We start from the raw sequence: 27,290 nt of genomic DNA on the forward strand, positions 1-27,290 counted from the left end.
AACAAGTTCTCTGATTGGCTAGTAATCTCCCTCCTTACCACTGCTGTGCTAGGATTGGTCAGTTGGGTTCACCCTGCAGTGCTGTGATTGGTTGCTACTATGTATCCTCTATCTGCCCACCCACTTTCCAACTAATAACCAATCCGAGCGCAGTGGGCGTGGCTTTCCGGAATACCGGTGTGAAACAGCGCTGAGCTCCGGGTTTGAAAGAGAAGCGCAGCGCTGCGCTCAGAGAGAGAAGACCACCCGAACGGAGCCCACCACCACCACCACCAGGACCACCACCACCACCAGTAGCTCCACCACTGCGGGCAGGTAGGCTCTTCTGCTGCTTTTTCTGCAGGAATCACAGCAGTTAGAGAAGTACACTGAGCTGTTCTTTGGGTTCAGAATGGAAGGAGAACTTTAGGAGATCGGTGTTGATGGATTATGCTGAGATATAATCACCGCAAACTCTCTCTCTCTCATTCTATGCCTATAACTCTCTCTCTCTCTTAGTTGATGCATCTTTCTCTTTTTCTCTCATTCATCTCTTTGGAATGCTGTGAGAACATTATGAGAACTTTAGGATAACTTTAGAAAAAGACTGAGTGGGAGATGTTTAGATCTTTGTTTGAACTATGAAGAACCATTAGGAGAATTGAGATAATTTTGAATAACATTTGGGAAAATGTTGGGAGAACTCTGTAAGAACATTATGAGGATTTTAGGAAAACTTTGGAAAAGACGGAGTGGGAATTTTTAGGACATCTTTATTAAAACTTTGAAAAACATAGAGAACTTTGGAAGAACTCTGTGAGAACATTATGAGGACTTCAGGAGAACTTTAGGAAAGACTGAATTGGAGATTTTTGGGAGATCTTTACTAAAACTTTACTAAGAACTATTAGGAGCATTAGGGGATTTAGAGAACTTTGAAGAACATTTTGGAAATTAGGAGATCTATGGGAGATTGTTGGGAGAAGTCTGTAAGAACATTTTAAGGACTTTAGGAGAACTTTGGAAAAGACTGAGTGGGAGATTTTTAGAAGGTCTTTGCTAGAACTTTAAGGAACATTTGGCAGAACTTTGATAGAATTTGGGAGAACTTTCAAGAACAATTGGGAGAACTTTGGGAGAATGTTGGGGGAACACTGTGAGAACATTATGAGGTACTGAGGTACAGACCCTCTCACTGTCTCATATTCTCTCACTCTCTCCCTTTCTCTCTTTCTCCCTCTCTCTCTCTCTCCATTCATTGCTCATCTCTCTTTCACTCTCTCACTCTGTCATCTTTCTCTCTCTCTCTTTCCCTCTCACTCTGTCCATTTTTCTACTCTCTTCGTCTTCCTCTCTCACTCTGTCTAACTGTTCATTTTTTTTCTACTTTATTCATCTTTCTTTCTCTCTCTTTCTCTCCCACTCTGTCCATTTCTCTCTCTCTTCGTCTTTCTCTCTCACTCTGTACATTCAATTCTCTCTCTCTCTCGCTCTCTCTTTATCTCTCACTCTGTCCATTTCTCTCTTTCTTCCATTCTCTTTGTTTTTCTCTCTCACTGTTCATTTCTCTATCTTTCTCTGTCTTTCTCTCTATTTTATTTTTCTTCTTTCCACTCTTTTAAGATTTAAGATGTGTAGCTTTATTGAGGTGGCTCTTATGAGCATAATATTACCGAAGTTTTACAAAAACAGTGACAATTAAAGCAACTTCGTGTGTAATTCTTTCTGAATGTATGTTTCAGTCTTTGTCAGCTAGTTTCTCTTTGTGTTTCTTTCTCTCTTCGTATCACCCTCTGTCTGCATCTCTTCCACACTTTCTCTCCTCTGAATCACACACTCCAAAAACACACTCCACCAGACAGTACACATAATGCACTATATTTCCTACACCCAACATGCACTATATGTCCAAAAGTATTTGAACAGCTGCTCATTCATTGGTTCTGCTCAACATTAATATCATATGCTTCTGTTAAAGTAACTGTCTCTAGTGTTCTGAGAAGAGTTTCTACTAGGTTTTTCGAGAATTGCTGTGAGGATTTGATTGCATTTAGCGACAAGATAAACAATAGTGAGGTCAGGATGTTCGGTGATAACTAGTGCTGCACGATACTGGAAAGAATTTACATTGCGGTGATATATATCGCAATATTAAACATTGCAGGGCCCATGCCATCACCAGCCCCGCCCCCACCCAAGCGCCGTCTCGCGTCCGGACCAATCAAGAGCTGAGTCGGCACAGGGCTCAACTCAAAACCCGAGGAAAACAGCAAAACAACAGAAATCGGCCCTTTAATCAGGCATTTAAATGCCCTTTTAAAAGGTAAATAAGAGCATTTGTTTTTCTGGGATTAAAACGTAAATTCAGCTGTAAATGGAAATATCTGTGCTGCAAAACTGTGCTGGACTGAGCTGCACAGCTTTGAACATGTGCTCACATTTACAAGCACGTGCCCAACCATGTGGATGGAGGCCATGCGGTTACATCGCGCTCCCCCTCCCCCTCGCGCTTCTCAGGCAGCAGCAGCCTGTCACTCACACAGACACAGAGACAGCACTGTGTATCTATTTCTTGTGTCATGAATCAAAACATGACGCAACATGACATGTTTAATTGAATTGCCTTAAGTGACATTGTACGTCCTGCGATGTGATTATTGCAGAGAACACAGGGTGTCCTATTCTATTGGCACTACTTTTCTACAGGGACTACACAAGCTGTGTTGTGCATTTGCACATCAAGGGTCAGCAACGGATGCACATTAAAGCAGCTGACTGTATTCATTAGAAGTGCTGTCTACAAACATTATAGGAGGTGTTTTTGCAGTATGTAGTGCTGATGAGTTAATATCAGAGGGCCTGTAGAAACGCTGCTTGTATAAATATATGAGTTGTAGATTTCTGAGCTGCTTTTCTTTTCAGTGGCATGCTTTAGTTTGGCTGCTCCTCTGACGTCTGATTTATTAAGAGTCCGGGAGGCATTTTTCCCTGATTTAGTCTCAGCAATTCTTCTGTGTGTGTTTATAGTGGACGTCAATCTGAGCAAAACCTCAGATCTCAGAAAAACAAAAGATCTGAGAGAGAGCTTTTACTGCACACATACACTTTCTGGCCACTTTATTAGAAACACACAATAGAACCATACAAAAGAAAAAAGAACCAACATTCGGTTTAAGCTAAATAACTCAATCTTTGCAATGTGTGTCTGTGTGAGCCACACTAAACATGAAGAACAGAAAGAGGTGAAGAGAACTGTTCAGGACTGTTCATGGGTCTTGCAACAGGACAATGACCCTAAACAAAGAGCTGGAGAGTTCTGAAGTGTCCAGCAATGAGTGTGAAAAGGTGTTTTTAATAAATTGGCCAATGAGTGAAAGTAGATTGTAGAATGCTGAAAGTGGAAGTCAAGGAAAGCTGTTTTTAATAAATTGGCCAGAGAGTGGAAACAGAGTGGAATTGTTTCTAATAAAGTGGCCAGCATGTGGACCTCCAAGGCAAGTGTTTATAATAAAATTACTGCTATTGGAAGTATACTGTACTAGTCGCTAATAAAGTTTCCAGGGATAAAGCACAAGTTAGATGTTTCTAATAAAGTGGCCACAGATGGAAGCACAAGTTAGGTGTTTCTAATAAAGTGGCCACGAATGGATCTATGATGGAGGTGTTTCTAATAAAGTGGCCAGAGATGGTAGCACAAGGTAGGTGTTTCTAATAAATCGGCCAGCAAGTGAAAGCACAAGGAAAATGTGTTTCTAATAAAGTGGCCAGTGAGTAGAAGCACAAGGGAAGTGTTTCTAATAAAGTGGCCAGTGAGTAGAAGCACAAGGGAAGTGTTTCTAATAAAGTGGCCAGTGAGTAGAAGCACAAGGGAAGTGTTTCTAATAAAGTGGCCAGTGAGTAGAAGCACAAGGGAAGTGTTTCTAATAAAGTGGCCAGTGAGTAGAAGCACAAGGGAAGTGTTTCTAATAAATCGGCCAGCAAGTGAAAGCACAAAGAAAATGTGTTTCTAATAAAGTGGCCAGTGAGTAGAAGCACAAGGGAAGTGTTTCTAATAAAGTGGTCAGTGAATTGATATTTGACGAAAATGTTTCTAATAAAGTGGCCAGTGAGGACGAACAAGTTAGGTGTTTCTAATAAAGTTGCCAGTGAATTGATGTTTGACGAAGGTGTTTCTAATAAAGTGGCCACAGATGGAAGCACAATGGAGGTGTTTCTAATAAAGTGGCCATGAATGGATCTATGATGGAGGTGTTTCTAATAAAGTGGCCAGAGATAGTAGCACAATGTTTTTTTTGTAATTAAGTGGCCAGTGAGGAAGCACAAGTCAGGTGTTTCTAGTAAAGTGGCCAGTGAGGAAGCACAAGTCAGGTGTTTCTAATAAAGTGGCCAGTGAGGAAGAACAAGTTAGGTGTTTCTAATAAAGTGGCCAGTGGATTGATGTATGTCGAATGTGTTTCTAATAAAGTGGCCAGTGAGCGGAAGCACAAGTCAGGTGTTTCTAATAAAGTGGCCAGTGAGGAAGAACAAGTTAGGTGTTTCTAATAAAGTGGCCAGTGAGTGGAAGCACAAGGTAGGTGTTTCTAATAAAGTGGCCAGTGGATTGATGTATGTCGAATGTGTTTCTAATAAAGTGGCCATGAATGGATCTATGATGGAGGTGTTTCTAATAAAGTGGCCAGAGATAGTAGCACAATGTTTTTTATTTAATAAAGTGGCCAGTGAGCAGAAGCACAAGTCAGGTGTTTCTAATAAAGTGGCCAGTGAGTGAAAGCACAAGTTAGGTGTTTCTAATAAAGTGGCCAGTGAGTAGAAGCACAAGGTAGGTGTTTCTAATAAAGTGGCCAGTGACTAGAAACACAAGGAAAAGGTTTTTCCAATAAAGTGGCCAGTGAGGAAGCACAAGGCAGGTGTTTCTAATAAAGTGGCCAGTGAGTAGAAGCAAAAGGAAAAAGTGTTTCTAATAAAGTGGCCAGAGAGCCGAAGCACAAGGAAAAGGTGTTTCTAATAAAGTGGCCAGTGAGTAGAAGCACAAGTTAGGTGTTTCTAATAAAGTGGCCACTGAGTAGAAGCACAAGGAAAATGTGTTTCTAATAAAGTGGCCAGTGAGTAGAAGCACAAGGAAAAGGTGTTTCTAATAAAGTGGCCAGTGAGTAGAAGCACAAGGGAAGTGTTTCTTATTAATAAATAATAATACATGGAAAAAGAAGGGGTTAGGGTTTCTAATAAAGTAACCAGTGAGTGAATGGATGTATGATGGAGGTGTTTCTAATAAAGTGACCAGAGATGGAAGCGCAATGGAGGTGTTTCCAATAAAGTGGCCAGCTTTTCAGGGAAGCAGCACAGTGGAGGTTTCTAAAAATTTGGCCAGGAACTGGAAGTCGAAGGGTTGTTCCAGTTTATGGATCTTTTTAATTGAATTAATAGAATAGAAAAACAGACTTTTATTAAATGGAAATAAATGTTTATACGCCAGAGGATCGACCGTGAATAATTTATTGAATTATTCACTACTTTAAGAAATGATGAGAATGATATAAATTCATGAGATAAGCATTAGCCTGTAATTAAGATATTATTGCAGGAATAGTTTCGATCTCTAATTTCTCCTCCCGGAGGCGGTAAACCCTGAGTTTACGCTGTAATGTGGAAGTAAAGCGAGGCTATAACCTGAGGACACGTTCCAGCAGGTCTGACTGTACACAGATCAGTGATCACAGCAGAGTGTCTATAGAGGAGAATATAAGATGTCAGCGGGGGATGACTCCTGGCCTTTGTGTTACGGCTCTGATAAAAGCTGTCATCTGCTGGCTGACATGCTGTTACATGGAGATGAGTGGGGTACTGTCTGTGCTGAATGTTGAAACACTGTGTTTGGGATGTTTTTCCATTGCAAAGCCTTTACAAATTTAGATTAAAGCTGCATTCCATTTACCTCAGACGTCGGATGTTGGATTACTGGATTACGGTCACATTTAAGTTGGCTACGTTCCGATAATTTTACTCGATTTCAAAAACAACATTCGCGAAAACAGTTAACTATAAAGACTTTGGAGTTTACTGCAACAATGAGCTCATTGCTATCTTACACCCTGACAACAGTCTATTTTCACATCTTGCACCCATGCCGTTAAAATACAGCCTTAAAGCAAGTTTAGGAATAAATCTAATACACTGATGGTTTTGTGTGGTGGTCTGGAAGTGAGGTGTGTTCAGATACATTTCTGCCGTGTTTCTATATATTTTGGTGGTGGAAAACACTGGAGCTCCACTGGCTGATTAAAACCCTGACAACAGTCAGTCACCAGAGTCCATTCCTATAGGTGCACAACCCGACTTTTAACAATAAAATTCTATACACAGAATTAACATGCCAATACAGAATAATAAAAATACTAATAATAGTAATAATGATAACCAAATATGTTACATCATTTTAAATATAATATAAAAGCATAATAATTAAAAGCATCCAGGAGAAATCTGGAATCTCTACACTTTGTTCTTCAGCTCGGCTCACAGGATATAACATACGCAATTCTTGTTGCGTTTTACTGTATTTATGTTTATTTGCATCTGTTTAAATCATATGTGGTGATTTCTCAGGCAAAAACACTCATATTTCTGAGATAAAAAGATTAGTGTCATTTGCTTTGTGCCTAAAACGTTTGCACAGTTCTGTATATATAATTCAGACTTTGCACACATCATTCTTTATTTGCTTTGATTCATTTTAGCAAATGTGTCCCTCCCTATGTCAAACCCACTCCTGTGCTTTGTATAAACCTAACTGAAGGCCTTGTCTTAAACTCTGAACTAAAACAAGTCCAATACCTAAAATTAATCCTGAAGTGATTACAAATGATTACAAATTTAGTTATTTTTTATTATTTTAGTATTTTTACTAAACCGAAAGTTATAGGATAGACTGGACACTCAGAGAGCAGGCCGGCTGCAGATCTTTACGGCTGCAGGTACGGGTGGTGTTTATTATTGTAACTGGGGTCTGGTTTCCATTACTGGTCTTATACTGGGCTCTGCTCAGAGCCTGGCTCTCATTAATATTAACCCTGAAGTCAGTAAAGTTGAATGAGCTGGTTACCAGAAGCGGTGTCTAGAGGTAGAGTTGCATCATGGAGTTGAGTAGAGTCAATCTAATTGGTGGAGCTCATCGTAAACTAAGGGTAAAGCGCTTAGTAGCCTTCAGAAATTACTCATATATTAATATGTTATGTATTATAGATCTTACATAGCACTAGAACAGCAGTTACAATGTAGATTTTGAAGACATAATATTTATTTCTTAATTTCTTACTCCTTATTTTGTTTCATAATGTTCGTTATAAACGCAAACCCTAACCCTAGTTCTAACCCTAAATTTAACTTAAAGGAACATTAAAAAATTAGTAATAAATAAAAGTGACTGTGCTCCAGACGGGAAGCTCACATGGGTTGCCAGATTGACACACAGTATCAAGCAATGACAAGTATTATTCTGTAGCTGATCATAATCATAGTAATTTAATAACTTAATAAATAAGTCTTTAACTATTATTGTTTTTTTTTTCATTTTTCTCTTTTCTTCTATCGTTCTTTCTTTTTTCTTTATTGATTTTTTTATACTTTATTAATTATACTGTAATAGATATTGTATTATGTATTGACTTACTGACTGAATAAAGAATTATCATCATCATCATTAAGCTGAATTATCGAAATGCAAATTCATCAAAGTTTCAGTTCTTATTGCCTGAAACAGCATAAATAAAATCTCCACTCTCTAAAAGAACACTGTTCCTGCCATACATCCCGCGTGAGTTACGACGTGTTTGAACTGCCACGTGGTGCATGTGAGGTTTCATGTTAAACATATGGCTGCGTGTTATCTTAGGTCTGGTTTACAGTGCAGGCCTGCAGGGTGTGAGATGTTGATGTTATGTCAGGCTGGATGGACGGCCATGTTTAGGGTTTTATTTTACTAATAGCCCCTTTTTACTAAAAGCCTTTAGAAAGCTTTAAGAGACTTTAAGATTTAGGCTGGATGAAACGGCATGATGGGAAATGTGCTGGTAAAAATAATAACAAACATTTTTTTTTTATATTCTATATCGTAGGTCAACTAAACAGCTGCCAGAACATAAGGTTTCCAATCGTAAGGTTGTAATGACTGGTGGGAATAGCAATAATTAGAGCCTGGCTCTCATTAATATTAACCTTGAAGTTGAGTAGAGTCAATCTGATTGGTGGAGCCCATCGTAAATGCAGGGTGAAGTGCTTATTTTTTTCATAATGTTCTTTATAAACATTAATCCTAAACCTAAACCAAACATAACCTCAACCCTAAATATAACTGGATAGAGTTTCTGCTCCAGACGGGAAGCTCACATGGGTTGCCAGATTGACACACATCAAGTATCAAGTGATGACAAGTGTTATTTTGTAGATGATCAGTGAATATATATATGATTCAATGTCCAAAATGCCCGTCTCTACTAGGCTAGTGGTGGTGATAAATTACCCAGCTATTGTTAGCAACCTTACTGAAGCTCAGTGATTATTATGTTGTGTTCTATACCTGGCAAACCTGAGTGTGGAAATGGGACTGGGAGAATGGCATTGCGCAGATAAGAATCTAATAGGAAAATACTGGCTAAAGCTCTGCTGACAAGAGCTGCCAGTGCTGACACTCAGCATGTTTTAGGCTGGATGAAATGGCATGATGGGAAACGTGCTGGTAAAAATAATAACATACTTTTTTTATATTCTATATCGTAGGTCAACAGAACATAAGGCTGCCAGAACATAAATGTTTCCAATCGTATGGTTGTAACGACTGGTGGACGCTGAAGGATTCCGTAGGACTAGGCTACAGTGCAAAAATGGACAAGGACTTTGGACAAATTTGGGCTACTTTGAGAGTCTTCAGCTGTGGTCTTCTACTGCTTAGTCTCCAAACATGCTTTGGTCAGAAGGACTGCACAGGAGTTGACTGTCCAGTTCTGGACAACTGCATCAAGGAGGTTCTGGAGAAGGGCGCCTGCTGTGCGACTTGTTTGCAGCGTGGCTGTTCTTGTGAAGGATATCAGTATTACGACTGCGTCAGTGCGGGATTCAAGGAAGGGAAGGTACCTGAAGGACAGTCGTACCTCGTGGACTTTGGCAGCACTGAATGCTCTTGTCCAGAAGGTGGAGGGAAGATCGGATGTGACTTCATTCTGTGCCCGGAAATCCCGGCAAACTGCATCGACTTTTCGGAATCTAGCGAACGTTGCCCTCATTGCCTGCGGATCGGTTGCATCCACAGGAACCAGCGTTACGAAGCTGGCCATTCCTTCCACATGGATCCCTGTCAGGTGTGCCATTGCCCAAATGATGGCGGTGACCTGATGTGCTCCCCTATTCCCAACTGCGACCCTGAAGAGGACAAGAAACCCTTGAAGCCAACAGCAGAATCGGAAGAGGAAGCACAAAACTGGCACAATGAAGAGCACAAGAACGAACTTCCTGATTACGTTCCATCCAAGGACCTTCACAAATTCCCCAGCAATTCGTTACCCCACTACACTGAGAACTCGTCAGAGTTCGACGAGACTGAAGACTACGACTATTCCCCAGAAACTGCGCCAACTTCAAGTCCAGGAGTTCCTGTAGGTGCCGCGTTGCCAGCGTTCATTCCCGAATCTCAACCTTCTTCCAATTATGATGATGGTCTTCGAACAGACCCAAGAAAAGAGCTTCGAGAAAGGGTGGGTACGTATGAGGCAACTGAAGCTACCAAAGAAAGCCCAGCTTCTCCTTTGCCAAAAGTTCCCACCACTACAACTCAAGAACTTCGAGAAACCCAGACGTCAACCTCCAAGAGAGGCTTAGTTCCAGAAACTTCTAGTCAACAGACCACACAACGCACTCAAACAGAGCAACAGAAAGTTCCCTCAAGGACTACCACCCATACTGCCATGGTGGAAGAAAATACCCGCAACAGCATTCAACATACTCAGCATCATACCCACAGGGAGGAGGGCCACGGCAACCACCACCGAGGCAGCGGGAGACACGTGAAACACACTGATAGTCACCTTGCAAGCTCAGAACACAACGCCAACACCAGCCCTAAAACACAGTCCATCCCTACCACGTCTCCAGCTACGACTGGGAAGGAACGAGCAACCCAAAGAACTCCTCAGGCAAGGGGCCGGGAGGAGAAGGATGGGGACAGGAAAGATCTTTTTGCGGAATCAGAGGACCAGGGAGGTGAGTAAAGTGTTTTTTAATCCCAATTCCAATCCCAATACAGATATTTAGGGTCTTTGTTTTAACTATTTTAACCACAGTGTACACCTGCATCATCTAGTGTCCTTAAGGCTCTGTTATGAGACATTTTTGTCCAGCCAGCAGCTCGCTGTGATTCTCATTGCTACATTTTACCCCATTTTCATACCCTGTATTGTTTAAATAGCAACAGCTCTTGTGAATACAGTATATCTACACTGATGGGCGTGATGGTCTGGAATTGAGGTGTGTTCGGGTACATTTCTTACGTATTGCTATCTTGGCAGCAGAAAAAACAGGTGATTTCAATGCCACTGTGTTTTCAATGTGTTCAGTTTTAATAAAAGTGTTTAGAGCATCTTTGTTTTTTTTTAAATATTGATATATTGATATTTAATGGCACATATTAAAAATGTATCACAGACGAAAAGGATGCAATACGGTATATCGCATATATATTTCGTGTGACAATTTTTTTTTTCAAATGAGGACAGTGTAGACATGATTTAAGTCTTTTTTTATATGTGGTCCTACATCATATCGGTTTTGATTATGGTTTTTTAGGCTGCACGGTAAACTCAATGAAAGCGGGCTGAGACACTTTTTTGTCTATTTTCAAGATCAGTATAGTTTAAATAGCATCAGTGCTTGTAAATATATCTACACTGATGGAAATGAGGTGTGTTCAGGTAAATTTCCGGTGTATTACTATCTTGGCAACGAAAAACACAGGTGCAACACTGACTGAATAGAACCTAGACAGACGTCAACAGCCAGACGTTCATTGTTATCTTGGCAATGCAGGCTCATCCCTAATGCAGGCATTTCCCTGAATGTCTCTTGAGACATCTGTCTCTTAATGTCTGTTAAGATACAAATACACCAAAGTCAGAGCGCAAATTATGTAATTAGTACATGCCTTTTTTGTACTTTTCCCGTTGTTACGATAGCAAAGACCACCAACAGATCACTAAAATAGTTCCCTGAATGTCTCTTAAAGTCAGAGCGCTAATTAAGAGGATCAGAACATGCCTTTTGCGCATTTAGAGTCACGCAAGGAGTACTTTTCCCGCTGTTACGAAAGCAAAGACTACCAACAGATCACTAAAATAGTCAGAGTCAGAGCACAAATAATATAATTAGTACATGCCTTTTGTGTACTTTTCCTGTTGTTACAATAGAAAAGACCACCAACAGATCACTAAAATAGTTTGTGTCTTAAGACATCTGTCTCTTAATGTCTGCATATGCTAATTAAGAGAATCAGTACATGCCTTTTGCACATTTAGAGTCATGCAAGCTGTACTTTTCCCGTTGTTACGATAGCAAAGACCACCAACAGATCACTAAAATAGTTCCCTGAATGTCTCCTAAGACATCTGTTTCTTAATGTCTGTTAAAATACAAACTCACCAAAATCAGAGCGCTAATTTAGATAATCAGACCATGCCTTTTGCACATTTAGAGTCACGCAAGGAGTACTTTTCCTGTCGTTACGATAGCAACAATAAATAAATAATAATAAATAAAAAAAAAATATATATATATATATATATATATATAAAGCAATAAAATAGGGCCTATTGTCATTAACTAATTCAGCTATTTTAAGTTGTATGCACTGCTGAAACAGATATGCAAATGAACACACACAGCTTGTCTTCTCTTCCAGTAAAAAGCTGTTTTTTCTCCCCCATAAATAAAAGACTAGATTTACTCGGCTGGTCCCTGCAGAGCTGTCAAACTCGTCGTCCTATCACACGCTCTGTTTCATACACACATCAGAGGAATGTCTGATTACAGTGGGCTGACATCCGCTTCCAAACAAACATGAACAGACAGTTCCACCATAAATCACAGTCTTCAGGAATTATGTGCAGTTAGAATGTCTAGATCAGGGGTGTCCAAACTTTTTTTGTTGGGGGCCAGAAGGAGAAATATATTTGAAGTCACGGGCCACAGACTCTGTAATAAAACAAATAATGAAATATACCACTTTAAATAATACATTTCCTGATTATTTCATTTACACACCATTTTACTTGACTTACTATCTTTATCTTTGACAGTGTTGTGTAAACTAAGATTTTTTAAATTGATGTTTCATTTCATGATGTCTCTTAATATTAAACTCCTTAATTACAGCAACTTTTAGACTCTTTGGCCCGTTTTTTTTGCGCTAGAAATTAGCACTCTCTCCGCTTTTAGACTCTTTTGCCCCGTTTTCTGCGCTAGAAATGTGCACTCTCTCCGCTTTTAGACTCTTTGCCCGTTTTTCTGCGCTAGAAATGCGCACCCTCTCCGCTTTTAGACTCTTTGGCCCGTTTCTGACACCTAGCGTTTGAATCTCACATTATAAAAACCTGCTTAATAGCGGGCCAACCTTCATTCTATTTCTAAAATACCTCGCGGGCTGCTCCAAAAAAGGAAACGGGCCGCAAATGGCCCGCGGGCCGTAGTTTGGACACCCCTGGTCTAACAGATGCAAGATGGAGTGGGTTATATTTAGGTATTTTGGATTATATTTTACACTTTTTAAGCTTAAAGGTTCTTTAAACTCACATCTTACCCATCTCTATTACAAACATGGGTCTTTTTAAGGACTGGGTTTTTTTATAAAATGCATGCAGGTAACCTGGAATCTTTAATGCAAAATTGACAGCCTGGTGACACATTAGCAGTTTTATTTCAATTAATCAATTAATAAATAAATCAACCCTTATTTTTACTCGGGAATACATTGAGGGTGACTAGGCCTGACATGATAACTATTTTAATAAATATTTTGTCCCAGAAATTATTGCGATAAACGATATCATTGGCATTTTTAGACATGGCATTTGGAACTAATAAAATGATAACATAAAATCATAACAAAGAAATTAATCCTTTTAAAGTCATACTTTCCATTCCTGTTCACAAACCTAATTTTGGAACCTGAAAGGTTCCCAGCTTGAGCCAAAGTAGGTTATAGTAGGTTCTTCAGTGTATATTCAGTGTATAATATATCGTCGCTGTCCAATGAAAAACAAGTATTTCCATTTTTGTCGTTTTTTTAGTTTACTACATAATTTTAACTGAAACACTGTCCCTTAGATTGTGCCAAAATTTCTTAATCTTAATCATTTTTAGTTCTAAATATTTGGGTGTTTGTAACAGCCATTTCAGTTTGATATATCTAATAACTGATGGACACAGTAATATTTCAGGATTGAAATGAGGTTTATTGTACTAACAGAAAATGTGCAATATGCATTAAACCAAAATTTGAGCGTTGCAAAAGTATGGGCACCCTTATTATTTTATTGATTTGAATACTCCTAACTACTTTTTACTGACTTACTGAAGAACAACATTGGTTTGGTAACCTCATTGAGCTTTGAACTTCATAGCCAGGTGTATCCAATCATGAGAAAAGGTTTTTAAGGTGGCCAATTGCAAGTTGTTCTCCTATTTGAATCTCCTCTGAAGAGTGGCATCATGGGCTCATCAAAACAACTCTCAAATGATCTAAAAACAAAGATTGTTCAACATAGTTGTTCAGGGGAAGGATACAAAAAGTTGTCTCAGAGATCTAACCTGTCAGTTTCCACTGTGAGGAACATAGTAAGGAAATGGAAGAGCACAGGGACAGTTCTTGTTAAGCCCAGAAGTGGCAGGCCAAGAAAAATATCAAAAAGGCAGAGAAGAAGAACGGTGAGAACAGTCAAGGACAATCCACAGACCACCTCCAAAGAGCTGCAGCATCATCTTACAGCAGATGGTGTCACTGTGCATCGCTCAACAATACAGCGCCCTTTGCACAAGGAGAAGCTGTGTGGGAGAGTGAGGCGAAAGATGCCATTCCTGCAAGCACGCCACAAACAGAGTCGCCTGAGGTGTGCAAAAGCAAGATGATGCTGCAGCTCTTTGGAGGTGGTCTGTGGATTGTCCTTGACTGTCCCACACCATGACGTGCAGCCCCGCTCTGTCCCAGCTGTTCCCGTCCATAAAAACGTTTTATTATTACAGGCCTACATCTGACATCTCACATTCTATATGATAACTCATTAAATATTACCCATATTAGTCTAAATTTTTAATAAATAACTTTTATCTTCTTTCTGAACATCACTGCAATCTGCCACGTCCTTCTGGTTGCTGCATCTTTTTAATGACGAGTTTAAGGAGCCCTAAAAAGTTTATTATAGGCGTTTTAAAACTACATTCTTATGTAAAAGTTAAAATACGGTTGGTGTCCAGCCCTGTGAGGCTGTTCAGACCTGTTCCAGCACCTGGTCTTTGTAGGAATGCAGGACATTTCTTCCACAGCGGCTCATCTTTACAGTCAGCGCTGTAATGCGGACTGTCATGTGCGTGTGGGGACTGTAAGGGTGAATCCCATTTCTCCCCTTGGCCCTACCCCTTACCCCTACCCCTCTGTTTTGCGCGTGCACGTCAAGGGGTAGGGGTGTCCCGATTCCTGTTAGGTTGAAGTGGTAGGGGTAAGGGGTAGGGCTAGTTAGCCCTTCAAACGGAGATTTTCCAGACCCACACTTCGTACCGAGGGGTATGAGAATGACTGGCAAGATGGCGGAACAAGCGACCAAAGAAAGTATTTTCCATGTTAAAAATTACGATTAGCACTGTATTACCTTAGTTTATTGTGTAGTTTTGATGTTTTATGGCTGAATTCTTCGTAACAAGCATAAAAAGTTCGCTAGTAGTTCGTTTCGGTAGCTAGCTAGCTAGCTAACTTTCCCGTTCCACCTTAAATGGTGCAACAGACGGCAGGCGCTACCGCATTTAAGGCGGAACGGAAAAAATAAATCAAATAAAAAATAATCAGAGCTAATTTCAGCTCCCCATCACAGAGGAATTAAGGAATGGACAATATTAATTAATTTCTGCACCTCCTGCCCCCTTTCTGTACACATACAATGCCCTAAAGTTAACTAGTTAACCAGCAGCTAGGCTACTGAACTTTAGCGCTCCACTGCTATCATCACATCAGCCCAGCAGGGTCACCTACACACCACCGCTAGTAGCCTGGTCATAAATCAGTGCTATTTATTTATGTATTTATTGTTCATTGACAAACATCATTGTGATATACCAGTGATTCCTCTGTCACTGAGGACCCATATTCTTGCACATTATATTGTTTTTGGAACACATTACCTGCTCCAGGACCAGTGTTGGGAACCAGTGTGATATACAATTTCTAGTATATTATGGAGGCTATTTTCAATAAGATTCACCTTTCACCGGGTGCTTGAAGGGTTGTCCCAATTCCTAGGGGTAGGATTTTACCCCTTCCCCTTGTAACTCCGTTCCAAGGGGAAGGATTACACTCGAAAAGAAGGGGTAGGGGTAAGGGGTAGGGCCAAGGGGAGAAATGGGATTCGCCCTAAGACTGTAAGACTGTAAGCTGTGCCTCCAGGCTCTGCTTTACAGGGAATGAAGGGATGAAACGGTGGGGAGGAGGTGGGGTTTTAGTGTCATGCTTATTTATGGTTTCCTGATGGAGTTATTAGACGTGGCGAGGGCGTTAAACACAGTGTAGTTCAGTTCGTTTTACATTAATTAATACAATAATAGCTGGTTCTGAATGGGTTCTAGTTGTCAATTATGTTTTTATTAACCCTTGTGTGGTGTTCATATTTTTGTTACTCGTTTACTTTGTTACTTGTATTTAATTCAGCAAAATTAAGCAATTTTACATTAAAATGCTTTACACATGCTCGCTTCACCTAAATTGCAAGCAATATAAACAGCTTACATGGTTAATATTTGCCCTTTACCTTTCTTATGTTACATTTCTTTTAAAAAGTGCTACTCTTTTTTTATTAGTTTTTTAAATAAAATGTAAAAGAAAATGAATTAAACTCAAGATATGAGTAGAAAATTGGTTTAGTTTCAAATTTACAAATGAAGCAATGTTTATTAGCCCTTGACCAAACATACTGTATGTAATATAAATGTGTGTGGGGGTGGGGGGGGGTACAGTGTGTGTTTATCGAAAATGTGTTTTGATATACATTTTTCACAAAAAATGAGCCAATGAGTTTGAGTTAGAGAAAATATTTTTTTAGTATCATTTGATGAAAAATGAAAACGGGTCCCACAGACCTGAACACCACACAAGGGTTAAACTTACTATCTTTGAACAAGATTAACTCATATAGAGTAAGCTCTTAATATCTAATATTTTTCATTATTATGTTATACTGTACAGAGGTGCACTAAATATCTAGCTAAAATAGATTGAATATTTGTACAAAAATGACAAAAAGCACTTAAATTCTTCAACAGAATAGGTCAAATGTTACACCAGAAAGACTCCAATTCCCAGCATGCACCCACACTGGACTTTCCTGACTCTGCTGATCACGTGACGCTACGGTGTTCATGCTCTCCCAGCTTCTGATTGCTCACACCTGGTCTATTTCCTTAGCTCCTGGCTGAGTATTGAATCTAGTTTGCTAGCTCTTCTACGATTTCTACATTACTTTTGATTGTAATCTTTATGTAAAGTAAGAGATCACTTCAATTTCTGAATCAATTTCTCAGATTTTGCTATTTATATGTATACGTTTGACTAAAATTAACATTGTTGTTTTATTCTATGAACTACGAACAACATTTCTCCCAAAATTGTAAATAAAAATATTCTCATTTAGAGCATTTATTTGCAGAAAATGAGAAATGGTTGAAATAACAAAAAAAGACAAGTTCATATTCATAAAGTTTTAAGAGTTCAGATATTCATTAATATTTGGTGGAATAACCTGTTTTTTAATCACAGTTTTCTTTATGCATCTTGGCATCATGTTCTCCTCCACCAGTCTTACACACTGCTTTTGGATAACTTTATGCTACTCACTCTTGGTGCACAAATTCAAGCAGTTCAGTTTGGTTTGATGGCTTGTGATCATCCATTTCCTTACCCTTCCTCTTGATTATATTCCAGAGGTTTTCAATTTGGTAAAATCAAGGAAAAACATCATTTTTAAGTGGTATAATTATTGCTAAAGCTCTGTTAGGAAGGGAAGGAAGTGGCGTGAGGAGCTCTGGCCGGGTCCCAGGTCTTTTCGGCTGGATTGGCACAGCGAGAGATCAGTTGTTGAGGTCAGTGGGTGAACGGATAAGTTCCAGGATGATGACATCCTGTGGAGCAGGAAAAGGCGTCAGCGATAATCTCCATGAGTAATGCTTTATATCAGCTCCGTCAGGAGGCAGGCGGGGTCACTGCCAGACCCCCTCGCTAACGGGCAGCCGGTCCAGTGAAGCTGCAGGACGGTTTGGACAGAGACGTCTCTGAAGACGTGCCATCGCTTCCAGATGTGTCCCAAAAGAGACGTTAATAAAAGGGGGATGAGCTGGTGTCTGTTTTTGATTGATGTGGTTCAAGTAGCTCCAGGGAAGGACCAGCCAAGCAGTGCTGACTGAGAATGAATGTACAGTATGAGATACACTATATGGACAAAAAGTATTGGGACGCCTGCTGTGGTGCTTTTGTTGGAGTAACTGCCTCTCATGTTCATTTGTGAAACATTAATAATTTAATTTATTATTTAATTTATTTATTTATTATTTATTATTATATTTAATTTATTTAATTTATTTTTGCTAATTCAATCCTTTCTTTTAGTAAACTTTACTTCATTTATTTTTACTTAATCAATCCTTTCTTTTAGTAAACTTTACTTCATTTATTTTTACTGAATCAATCCTTTCTTTAATTAAACTTTACTTCATTTATTTTTACTGAATCAATCCTTTCTTTAATTAAACTTTACTTAATTTATTTTTACTTAATCAATCCTTTCTTTTAGTAAACTTTACTTCATTTATTTTTACTGATTCAATCCTTTCTTTTAGTAAACTTTACTTCATTTATTTTTACTTAATCAATCCTTTCTTTTAGTAAACTTTACTTCATTTATTTTTACTTAATCAATCCTTTCTTTTAGTAAACTTTACTTCATTTATTTTTACTGAATCAATCCTTTATTTTAGTAAACTTTACTTAATTTATTTTTACTTAATCAATCCTTTCTTTTAGTAAACTTTACTTCATTTATTTTTACTGAATCAATCCTTTCTTTTAGTAAACTTTACTTCATTTCTGCATACAATATTACTTAATTACAATTACCTAAATACAATATTACTCAAATAATGTATGATACATAATATATTATAATTCCTGAAATTTAAATCTTTTTAGTTAAAACACACATATTACACTCAATATAGTAAATAGTGTAGTAAATAGTAATTAAGTAAAGTTTACCAAAATTAAGAATTGATTCAGCAAAAATAAATGAAGTAAAGTTTACTAAAAGAAAGGATTGACTGAAGTTCAGTTCACTTATTTACTCTCTGTAACATTTAAGTCTTGAAACCGAGTTGAATTTACTGAGTTTAATTTATCTGAAATTAAATTTACTTAAAAAAAAGCAAATGCAGAAAGTTGCGAAACTTTTTAAAGTAAATTTTACTCATGATATTTTTCAGTGCATCACATCCTCAACTGCCCAACTCAAATCCCAAAATCTTCTGGCCATGGAAGGCTTTATACTACATTTGCAGCATTGTTGAGAGGATTTGATTGTATGCAGCTACATGAGTGTTAGGGAGTTCACGATGTTGGATAGTCACCATCATTCAGCTCAGTACTGGGGGCTTTATACCCCTCTATCCCATGCCTGCTGCTCATTCTGCAACACTAACTCCACCCTAAGGGTGCCAATACACAACAGCGAGCGAGCGGTGCTGCAGCATGGAAGCTAGCAAGCAGGACTGGTTCAGCTGAAACCTTAGCTGCTACACATCCTAAAAAAGCCTCGGCATATCTCCAAAAAGCTCTGTGAAAAAAGAAAAGAAAGAATAAGTAAAACAAGAGTAAATATTAGCAGTGAGTTTGAAAGTTTTTCTGACTCTCTACCAGCAGAACCTGCCCAGTCTAAACTGGCTTCACTGGTCAAGTCATAACTGAGATCTAGATCAGGCTGCAACAAGATAAAAAATGGTAGGATACTCAAATATAGATGTATATTTTATCTGCTAAACTAAGCATATATTATTAAGACTTGTAAAGTAGTAACTCCATCTCTAGGGTGTTTATTTTTGGAGCAGTGGGATTTTGTTTCCAGTATAACAGGCTTGGCTTAGGCTAACGCAGCTAGCGGTGCATAAAGCTCGGTTAACTAACTACAGATAAAGTTCACATGAGCTGGTTTATAATATGCAAACAATAAACAATATAAACAATATGACTCGTCATTGCTTTCCATGGTAAAAGTTACTGTACTAATTTTGCAAAGGATTGTGTAGATTTAGCCTTCTTAACTTGGCAACCCGAGTGAGCTTTGCGTCATTTCCTTCTGAATTTCCTTTAAGCATGGTGCCAATAGGTTCCTGTTTATTATCTGTTTCAGAGATACCTTTCACTTGAGGATGCCCCACAGATGCTCAATAGGGTTTTTAGTGTGTGGAGACATATTTAGCCAGTCAATCACCTTTACAGACAAACCAAGTCTCCCTGAAGCTGCGGGAGTCTCCCGCATTTGGGTAGTGGCTCCCTGATGCCCGCGAGTCACATATAATCTCCCGGAATTCAGAACGAGCGCCCCAAACGCGCACACAGGCCACAGACTTTTATTCTCTAATCGCGTGTGGGAAGGAGAGAGAGAAAACAGAGAGGGTTCTGATTGGCCTGTTCTCTGCAAAGAGTCTGTGAGACAGCCAATCAGTTTTTAGTGTGGGCGGGCAGTGTTTTTCCCCCCTCCCGGACGGGATTTGTTCAGTGAGTGAGAGAAAGCAGATCATGGCGGAGGCAATATTAATAATTATTGTAATATGATATGAAAAGTTTTTGATGTTGTGCAATTTTATGTGATATTATAACTCTCAATTTTTGTCAAATAAAGGCTTATTTTTTCACCTCTGAATACTCTAAATTTAAATAAAAAAAACTAAAATTAATTAATATAAAAGTAAAGTTTCTTTATCCTTTGGTGTGTGTGCAAGGTTTTTTTTTTGGGGGGGGGGGGGGGGGGGGATGTAACCTCCCTGAAATCAACTTTTGCAACTTGGGATGCCTCCCTTTATCTTCAGCTTCCTGGAGCAATGCAGTCACCATCTTGAAGGAGTGTTTGTGGTCCATATAGTGTTGAAAAACTACAATTCTTTAAAGAGAGTTGCAACAGTCAGTTTCTTTTGATGATAAATGACTGAACAAGTATCTAGATGGCCATTTTTTAGAGATAAAACATGAAAAAATGTAGCATGTAGGGACAATCTTCATGACATAGTTGTACTCTACGTTGTTAAGAACATTCTTTTCAAAGCTTTAAACCTTAGTGTGTATTAAAACTGCCATAAAATGATAAGTGCACACTTCAGTCTTACCTCATTGACCTCTATGACTTTTACTCGAAGGGAGTACCACCTCATCCCATCTAATTTCTCCTCGTTCCATAAAACCCTCAGTGTGTTTAATTGCTGGTATGTTAAAGCATGACGGATTATGACCTCATGCTCCACTCCCTCACTTTCCAGCTCCACCTCGGTAAAGGTCAGACTGGGAGGACTGGAGCTCTGCAGGAGAACTGCCCTCATAATCAGATGCCACTTTATTAACCAGCAGATTCATCAACTTCATTATTCTTTATTCTGGATCAGGAGTGTCCAAACTTTTTTTGTTGGGGGCCAGAAGGAGAAATATATTTGAAGTCCCGGGCCACAGACACAGAAATGCGCACCCTCTCCTCTTTTAGACTCTTTTGCCCTGTTTTCCTGCGCTAGAAATGCACACTCTCTCCGCTTTTAGACTCTTTGGCCCGTTTTTCTGCGCTAGAAATGCGCACCCTCTCCGCTTTTAGACTCTTTGGCCCGTTTTCCTGCGCTAGAAATGCGCACCCTCTCCGCTTTTAGACTCTTTGGTCCGTTTTTCTGCGCTAGAAATGCGCACCCTCTCCGCTTTTAGACTCTTTGTCCTGTTTTTCTGCGCTAGAAATGCGCACCCTCTCCTCTTTTAGACTCTTTGTCCTGTTTTTCTGCGCTAGAAATGCACACTCTCTCCGCTTTTATACTCTTTGGCCCATTTTTCTGCGTTAGAAATGCTCACTCTCTCCGCTTTTAGACTCTTTGGCCCGTTTCTGACACCTAGCGTTCAAACTTTGAATCTTACATTATAAAAACCTGCTTAACAGCGGGACAACTTTCATTCTATTTCTAAAATACCTTAGTTTGGACACCCCTGTTCTGGATGCTCTAATAGACAGTCAAGTGGACCAGGCCTGATGATGATGATGATGATGTCACTGGGGGTATTTCCCAACACTCTGTGTATTTATAGCCAGGGGCAGATGACTGAGAGACTTGAGTAAGATGTGAGTAATGTTGCTAAGCTAAGCTAAACTGAGTTCTGGAGAAAAGCCACAGAGCTCTTCTAGGAAATATCTGTTGACGGCATTGTCTAGAAAAAGCTACATAAGTTAGGCAACACTTCCCACACTGAAACCAATAGTGAAGTGATCCAGACTGTAAAGGAACACTTAAGGAATCATTTACACTGAAAAAAAGATACTTTGGACCAACCTTAAAAAATTGCTTTAATTTGTTACACCTAAATATACTCGTTTTTTTTTTTCAACTTTTCAACTATATATGATTTACTTAGAATCTAACATTTTGATTTGAAATCAAAATCTTTAAAACAAAGATAAAAAATGATTTATGACAAATATCATTTTTTAACACATTTTTTTACACTTTCTTTTTCAAATCTGGAATAATAATATAATTTCCTTTTCAGCCAAAATGCATTATTTATTTATATATATATTTATTTATATACTATAGTCACAAGTATAATACCTACTAAATTATGTTAGAATAATTCAAAACGACTTAATATTTTAATAATAAGAAACAGTTGAAGCTGTGCAAACTTTTAAAAACTCTAATCAGGCTTTCATTTCTTAAGTAAAAGCAATATATATAAATATATATATAAACTTCACAATGATGGTGAGGGAGGTCACGCCCTTTACGTGTAATAGAGCTGACGGGAGCCAATGGGAAGAGAGTGAGATTTACTGACAGTAAAACTCCAAATTTACTGATAGAAAAACTCCAGGAGGAGTGATCTGATATGATGATGTCATAACCTCTGGAATGAAATAAAAAATATTATTTGAGTAAAATTATTTATTTTAAGTTGTTTTAATAGGAAATGGATTTGCTTTTAGGCAAACTAAGAAAAACAGGTTTAAACCAGAAATCATAATTTTTGATTAGACCAACATAAAAGTGCACTTTTTCAGAGTAGGGTAAACTTGTAAAAAGTGTTAAACAAACCAAAACACTCTGTGAAGCATTTAGATGATCTTATATAGGGAGCTGTTTTTAACTTGTAATTTCTGAAGCTGGTAACTCTGATTGCTCTTCCTTTCCTGGGGTGCTCCTGATGAGTGCCAGTTCCATCATCCTAATGTTTTTGATGGTCTTTTTTGTGACTGCACTTGAGGATGCTTTCAAAGTTTGTGAATTTTTTTTTTTCAAGTTGACTGATCTTCTGACCTTTCTTTACTTAATTGAAAAGCTCTTTCTTTCCATAATATGGATTAGATCACCTTTCCATTTGTTTGGTAAAAGTAGAGCCTGTCCTGCCTGTACAGTCTGTTCACTGAGTCCTGCATAATAAACACATGCCTAACATTTTACAGTTTTAAATACACCGATCAGCCATAATATTAACAGTATAATATTAGACAGTAGGTATAGATACCCTCCTCAGAAGAAGTCTGCTTGCTAATTCTGCTGTGTACTGTTTCAGGTTCTCAAACTCCTTCATCTGATATAGTGGGTGGGGCTCTGGTGGGGGTTGGAGCCAGGGTGGTTCTATCAACTTCTATCTAACACATCAACTTTAAGATCTGAGAGTTTTTTTGATTTTACCAAATTTAAAACCTCTGGAATATAATCTAGAGGAAGGTGAATGATCACAAGCCATTAAAACAAACTGAACTGCTTGAATTTTTGCACCAGTAGTAAAGCAGCATAAAGTTATCCAAAGGCAGTGTGTAAGACTGGTGGAGGAGAACATGATGTCAAGATGCATGATTAAAAAACAGGGTTATTCCACCAAATATTGATTTATGAACTCTTAAAACTTTATGGATATGAACTTGTTTTCTTTGCATTATTTGAGGTCTGAAAGCTCTGCATTTTTTTTTTGATATTTCAGTCATTTCTCATTTTCTGTAAATAAATGCTCTAAATGGCAATATTTTTATGTGGAATTTGGGAGGAATGTTGTTTGTAGTTTATAGAATAAAACAACAATGTTCATTTTAATCAAACATATACCTATAAATAACAAAATCAAAAAAACTGATTCAGAAACTGAAATAAAAAATTAGTCCCTTAGTTGAACCTGATGATAAAAGAAGAACATGAAAGAATTTTTAGTCAGATACAGTAAATCTCCTCTGAGGCCTTAAATAAGCAGGAATCCTATTCTAGCAAGACATCTCTCTCTCTCTCTCTCTCTCTCTCTCTTTCTCTCTTTCTTTTTCTCTCTCTGTTCTGGAATACTCCGGCTGTGCCAGGGCAGCAGTGTCCAATAGCTGGAGGAAATCTGAGCATTCCAGTCTGCATGTGGCGTTGTCGTGTCTGAGCTTGATATTGTTCTCAACAGTAACTCTTTTTATTCTGTTATATTATGTTATATTATATTATGATTGGTTGCTTATTTTATTCTACAGTTATATGTAAAATTCTGAACCTAGATACTTGGATCTGGTTCCAAATAAATGGTTTATTTGTGGTGTGAACATGATCAGGTCTCGGTCTGTTTCGAATGAGTGGCTTTTCAGGTGCAGTTTAACCTGATTAATTATCCAGATTTTTACCAAAGATAGGAACAAACATTGTCTCTGCTGCTGCTCCATAATAAGCTGTTTGCACACTGAACGAAGCATGTGCTGCGCTCGCTGCTCACGCCCATGCAACCCATGTGACTTTTAACTCAACAATAAACAGAATAAAGAATAAAATAACATTACTGTTCCTTTAATAAATGAGCTGCTGGTGTATCTTCACAGTGTGAACGCACAGGTCAGTATCTGTCTCTGCTGAATCGTAAGGTTGGGTTGGGTTGGTTTTGGTTTGATTTGGCTTGACTGGGTTGGGTATTAGTATGGGTTGGGTTGGGTATAGGTTGGGTTGGGTTTGGGTATGGGTATGGGTTAGGTTTGGTTGGGTTGGGTTAGGTTGCTTTAGTGTAATTTGGCTTGATTTGGTTGATTTGGCTTGGTTTTGGGTTTGGTTTGGTTTGGTTTGGTTGGCTTAGCTCCGTTTGGATTGGTTGACTGGGTTGGGTTTGGTTGGTTTTGGTTGAGTTTAGTTTGGCTTGACTGGGTTGGGTATGGTTTGGGTTGAGTTTAGTTTGGCTTGACTGGGTTGGGTATGGTTTGGGTTGAGTTAAGTTGGATTGGGTATGGGTTGGGTTGGATTGGGTTGCTTTAGTTTGATTTGTATTGACTTGGTTGATTTGGGTTGGTTTTGATTTGGTTCGCTTGGCTTAGCTCTGTTTGGATTGGTTGAGTGGGTTGGGTATAGGTTGGTTTTCGTTTGGTTTGGTTTGGGTTGGTTGACTGGGTTGGGTATGGGTTGGTTTTTGTTTGGTTTGGTTTAGTTTGGGTTAGTTGACTGGGTTGGGTTGGTTATAGGTTGAGTTGGGTATGGGTTGGGTTGGGTTGGGTTGCTTGGCTTAGCTCCATTTGGGGTGTTTGACTGGGTTGGGTATGGGTTGGTATTTGTTTGGTTTGGTTTAGTTTGGGTTAGTTGACTAGGTTGGCTTGGGTATGGGTTGGGTTGGGTTGAGTTGGGTATGGGTTGGGTTGCTTTAGTTTGATTTAGCTTGATTTGGTTTGGTTTTGGTTTGGTTTTGCAAGGCTTAGCTTCGTTTGGGTTGGTTGACTGGGTTGGTTTGGGTTGGGTTGAGTTGGGTATGGGTTGGGTTGAGTTGGGTATGGGTTGGGTTGATTTACTTTGATTTGGCTTGACTTGGTTGATTTGGGATGGTTTTGGTTTGATTTTGTGTGGTTTAGCTCCATTTGGGTTGGTTGACTGGGTTGGGTATGGTATGGGTTGGGTATGGGTTGGGTTGGGTTGGGTTGGGTTGGGTTGATTTAGTTTGATTTGGGTTGGTTTTGGTTTGATTTAGCTTGGCTTGCCTCTGTTTGGGTTGGTTTTTGTTTGGTTTGCTGTATTGTGCTTCTACACAATAATAAATGTTTTTCACTTTTGAATCAGGGTTTATTTATCTGTAAGAACCAGTAGAGCAGATTTGTGTAGAGGAAGTCGTAGCAGGTTTCAGAGTGGTGTTGTTGTTATTCAGTCACTTTCTCTGAACTCTCTCTCCGGTTGTTTTGAGAGAGCAGTGGTTTAGTAGGCTGTAAGCTCCTGGTGTTTAAACTCAGAGTAAATGAATGAGCTGCGGGATGAGGCAGCAATGTGGTAATAACACAGACTGCATGCAGCTTCAAAGCCCCGCTGAACGTCCTGTAACCCGCTTCCACCGCAGAGCCGCCGAGCTCCTGCAGCCTCTCATTCACACAGACATGAGTTACTGCAGACCAGCCTGCTGAAAACCATTAACTCCGGCATGAAACCAGCAGAGCAGGAATGCTGGAGCACCGCTGCACTGTGAGAGATAATGATGAGCTTCTGAGAACATCAGACTAAATAATAGATAAATACTGATACTATCTGATCCAACTGTCTGATATTTATTTTATATAAGTCATGCTGTCTACCCAACTCTCTATCTACTGTATCTGTCTGTGTGTCTGTCTGTCCTTCTTTCTGTAGGTCTATTTGAGCATCTGTCCATTCATTCATCTGTTTGTCTGTTTATCTATCTGTAAGTCGATCTATCCATCCGTCAGTCTGTCTGATTGTCTGTCCATCTGTAAGTCTAACAGTCCATCTGCCCATCCCTGTCTGTCTGTCTGTCTGTCTGTATATCTGTATGTCTAGCCATCCATCCATTCACCCTTCCAACCATGTGTTTTTCTGTCTATCTGTAAGTCTATCAATCCATTTAGCAATCCATCCGTCTGTCTATCTGTAAGTCTATCCATCCATCCATCTGCCCGTCCATCAGTCTGTCTGTCTGTCTGTCTATCTGTAAGTCTATCCATCCATCTGCCTGTTAACATGTCTAATTGTCTCGATATCTGTAAGTCTATCTATCCATTCGTCAATTTGTCCGACCGTCTGTCTATCTTAAGTCTATCCATCCTTCCATCTGTCTGTCTTTCTGTATATCTTAAGTCTATCCATCCTCCCATCCGTCCATCTGTCTGTGTTTGTGTCTATCTTAAGTCTATCCATTCTTTCATCCGTCTGTCTTTCTGTCTATCTGAAAGTCTATCCATCCTTCCATTCTACTATCCGTCCATCTGTCTGTTTATCTGTCTATCTTAAAGTCTACTCATCTTTCTGTCTGTCTTCCTGTCTATCTTAAAGTCTACTCATCTTTCCATTCTATTATCCATCTGTCCGTCTGTCTGTCTATGTGCAAGTCAATCTATCCATCCTTCAATCCGTCCGATTGTCTGTCTATCTGTAAGTCTATCTATCCATCTTTCCATCCGTCCATCTGTCTGTCTTTTTGTCTATCTGTAAGTCTATCCATCTTTCCATTCGTCCATCTGTCCATCTTTCTGTCTAATTGAAAGTCTATCCATCCTTCCATCCGTCTGTCTGTCAGTCTATCTGTAAGTCTCTCCATCCTTCCATTCATCCATACATCTGTCTGTCTACCTGTAAGTCTATCCATCCATTCATCTGTCTGTCTGCGTGTCTCTCTGTATGTCTACCTGTCTGCATGTCTGGTTGTTTTTCTTTCTGTAAGAAGTATATCCATATGTCCACCCATCCTTAATACTTCTATCCATCCATACATCCATCCACCTATCCATCTGTTTATATACTGCATATGTCCACCTTTCTGCCTGTCTGTACATCTATCTGTCTGTCCT

The 27,290-nt window shown here is 39.0% G+C and overlaps 1 protein-coding gene across 2 annotated transcripts in view; it reads left to right on the forward strand.

The window, feature by feature from the left end:
- The first annotated feature begins 220 nt into the window (after nt 1-220).
- LOC103028753 (fibulin-2) overlaps nt 221-27,290 on the forward strand; it is a 74,825-nt gene continuing 47,755 nt past the window's right edge. The window contains exons 1-3 of one of the 2 annotated variants that reach the window (XM_049463110.1): nt 221-315; nt 8,752-8,812; nt 8,849-10,227. In XM_049463110.1, the coding sequence (XP_049319067.1) occupies nt 8,856-10,227 (1,372 nt within the window). In that variant the 5' untranslated portion in view covers nt 221-315; nt 8,752-8,812; nt 8,849-8,855. Of the gene's footprint in view, nt 316-8,751; nt 10,228-27,290 lie in introns of both variants that reach the window. The other variant, XM_049463111.1, reaches the window with a different exon arrangement.

The sequence above is a fragment of the Astyanax mexicanus genome, chromosome 13, assembly GCF_023375975.1.
Source record: "Astyanax mexicanus isolate ESR-SI-001 chromosome 13, AstMex3_surface, whole genome shotgun sequence".
Classification (NCBI taxonomy): domain Eukaryota; kingdom Metazoa; phylum Chordata; class Actinopteri; order Characiformes; family Acestrorhamphidae; genus Astyanax; species Astyanax mexicanus.